At 66.6% G+C, this 2,754-nt stretch overlaps 1 protein-coding gene across 1 annotated transcript; it reads right to left on the reverse strand.

Moving 5' to 3' along the window:
* LOC112672133 (GSK-3-binding protein FRAT2-like) lies at window positions 1-2,202 on the reverse strand. The gene is given in 2 exon segments (XM_025466777.3): window positions 1-1,513; window positions 1,515-2,202. Coding segments are annotated over 2 exon segments (1,038 nt in total). The 5' UTR covers window positions 2,115-2,202; the 3' UTR covers window positions 1-1,075.
* Window positions 2,203-2,754: the final 552 nt, after the last annotated feature.

Genomic DNA, 2,754 nt, shown 5'->3' on the forward strand with positions numbered 1-2,754 from the left:
TCCAAAACAAAAACCAAATTTATTCAGCATACATCTTAATTAAGAAATCCTATAAATCAGGACCACCACAATTTCTGACACTCCGGTGCGAAGTGTACGTCAATAGCTACATCTGGAGGATGAACAAGCCATTGAATCTGTTTTTTTAAAATTGGTTTAGCTACCTTTAGTTTGGGAGTGGCACTTTTACTTAAAGTGCCATCAAGTTTCACAAGGGTAAAGCCAGTGGGTTCTCCTCTCGGAGAGTCACATTTTAAACAAGATTTCAGTCACTCAGAAGAAGAGCTGGTGACAGGAGGAAACTGTGAGGGATGAGGACCCATGAAGTCTCAGGCCTGCGGCTCCACAGACAGCCAAAACAGCAGAAAAATGTCCAGGGTCTCATCTATCCCATGCAGACACCAGAAAGGGTGGGATAAGAAAGTAGGGCTGGGAAGACAGGGGAGACAGTCTAGGACTGTTTCTGAGAAAGCTCATGGCATGGCCAACAAGAGTGCCCTATGAGAGGAGTAGTTCTGGAAAGAGGAAAACAAAAAACAAATAACTCTCCCCAGTCCCTCTCTGCCTCTTTGTGTCCTCGGTAGACTCCAAGAGGTAGCAAAGCAGACAGGGCTCTTGGAGCAAGAGAAAGAAAAGACATGGGGGTGACTTCAGCTCTCCCAGGAACCCCGCAGCCTTTTGCACAGGGCATACTGTGACCTTGAACCACAGGTGGCAAGGTCAAGTCAGTTAAAAGTCCACATTCAACTCCAACTCTACCCACCTTCAAAATTGTCCATCTCCCTCTAATCCCCTAACCGGAGCTCACATCTCCCACCGCCACCAAACGCCAATTAGAGGGGAAGGAGGGGGTGAGGCAACCCACCCACCAGCAAGCTTTTACATTCTTCTTTCTTTCCTCCGGAATTTCTTTGCACAGCAATTGTTAGCACCACTTCCACTGAGCTCTTCCACCGGAAAATAAAATGTATGCGTATCATTAGTTTTCAAGTATTGTTGTAAAACCCTGGCGATACCCGCCCCTTGGAGCCCTGTCTTTAAACAATCCAAGCACACGACACCCCCAAGGGCTAGGTCAGGTACAAGTCGATGCAAGTAGCTGCCACAGTTCTCCCGGTTTATCCCTGGTCCTTGGCCCCGAGGTGCAGGCGGACACGCTCACACGGCACGTCTGCGCCCTGGCCGGTGCACTTTTCCACGCTCGTGTTCCCCGACAGCCTCGCCGGGGCCGGGAACTTCTGGCCTCGAGGTCTCCCCACGCGTCTCCCCGCAGCCTGGGCGGTCGCTCCCAGGGTGGCGGCGGCGGCGGCGGCGGCGGCGGCGGCGGCGGCGGCTTCAGCTCCGGGCTGGCGAGGGCGGGGCGCTGTCGGGTCTGCGCAGCGGCGTCCCCTTCCTCCTCCGGGCGCCCCGGGTCAGTGCAAGGCGCCGGAGGGCTGCAGGGCGACAGGGTCCGGTGCGCTGCGGCCGCCGGGCCCAGAGGCGCTCGCGGGGCCCGTGGCTGCCACCGCGGCGACGGCTCGCTGGAGCCTCCGCACCGCCTCCTTGATGAGGTTCCCCGAGAGCACCAGCTGCTGCAGGAGCCGGTGCGGGTCGTCGTCGCGGGCGCGCGTCCCGGCTGGGGGCCATCGTCGCTGCTGCAGACGGCGGGAGGCAACGGCGCCCCGCAGCCACCCTCGCCGGCACGGCCCGGGCAGCGCGCTGGGGCCCGCGGCGAGCTCGGCCACGAAGTAGGGCGCAGCCCGACCCCGCACGCGGCCGCGGTCCCCGAGGGCGCAGCGCAGGGCCCCCGGGGGCGCCGGGCCCACCGCCTCGGCCGGCGCGGGCGGCAGAAGCAGCGGCAGCGCGGGGGGCCGGGCCTTGTCCGCCCGCACGGCCGCCGGGGGCCGCGGGGGCTGCGGCGGCGGCCCCGGGGGCGCGCACGGGGAGGCCGGGCTGTCCTGCGCCGCGTCCAGCTGCAGCGTCTCGCCGATCTGGGCCACCAGCAGGTCCACCTCGCCCGAGCCGCCCAGCGTCACCGACTGCTCCAGCAGGAGGAAGCTGTCCTCCTCCTCCTCCTCCGCCTCCCCCTCCGCTTCCTCGCCGGCTTCCTCTTCCTCCTCCCTCCGGCACGGCATGGCCCCCCGCCCGGGCACCCGGCGCTGTGCGGCCGGCGCTGGCGGCTCGGCGGCCGGCGGGGCTCGGAGGGCCGCGGGGCGCGGGGCGCGGGGGCGGGGGCCGACGCGGGGGCGAGGCCGGGGCCGGGGCCGGGCCGGGCCGGGCCGGGCCGGGGCGGACGCGGAAGCCGGAGCCCGCCAGGCACTCGCGCCGCGCGCCTGCAGCAGCGGGAGCCGGAATCCTACCGGCTCGGGTTGATTTGTAAACAATGGGTGACGTCGCGGCCGGGCCCTACCACCGCGCCGGGCCGGGGGGGCGGGGTACGGCTGGGGGCGGGGCGCGGCGGCGTGGGCGGGGCAGGGCCGCGGCGGGAGCCTTCGGGCATTTGCCCTCCGTCCCTCCCCAGGACGGGCCCGGGAGCGGGGACGGCTGCGTACTTCCTCCGCCGGGCTGAGAGCACGAGAGAACGCGGACTCTGAGGTGCTCTGCGTTGGTTTCTCCCACTCGCGGCCACACCCACCCCCACGCCCCGCCCCTCCCCCTCCGGCGCGTCCTCGCTCCCCACGTGTCCGCAACGCTGGGCCCGCCCCGCTCCTCCCCCGCGCGCCCGCAGTCACCCGGGCCTGGAGGGGAGGGGAGGGGAGGGGAGGGCTCCGCGGG

The sequence above is a fragment of the Canis lupus genome, chromosome 28, assembly GCF_003254725.2.
Source record: "Canis lupus dingo isolate Sandy chromosome 28, ASM325472v2, whole genome shotgun sequence".
NCBI lineage: Eukaryota > Metazoa > Chordata > Mammalia > Carnivora > Canidae > Canis > Canis lupus.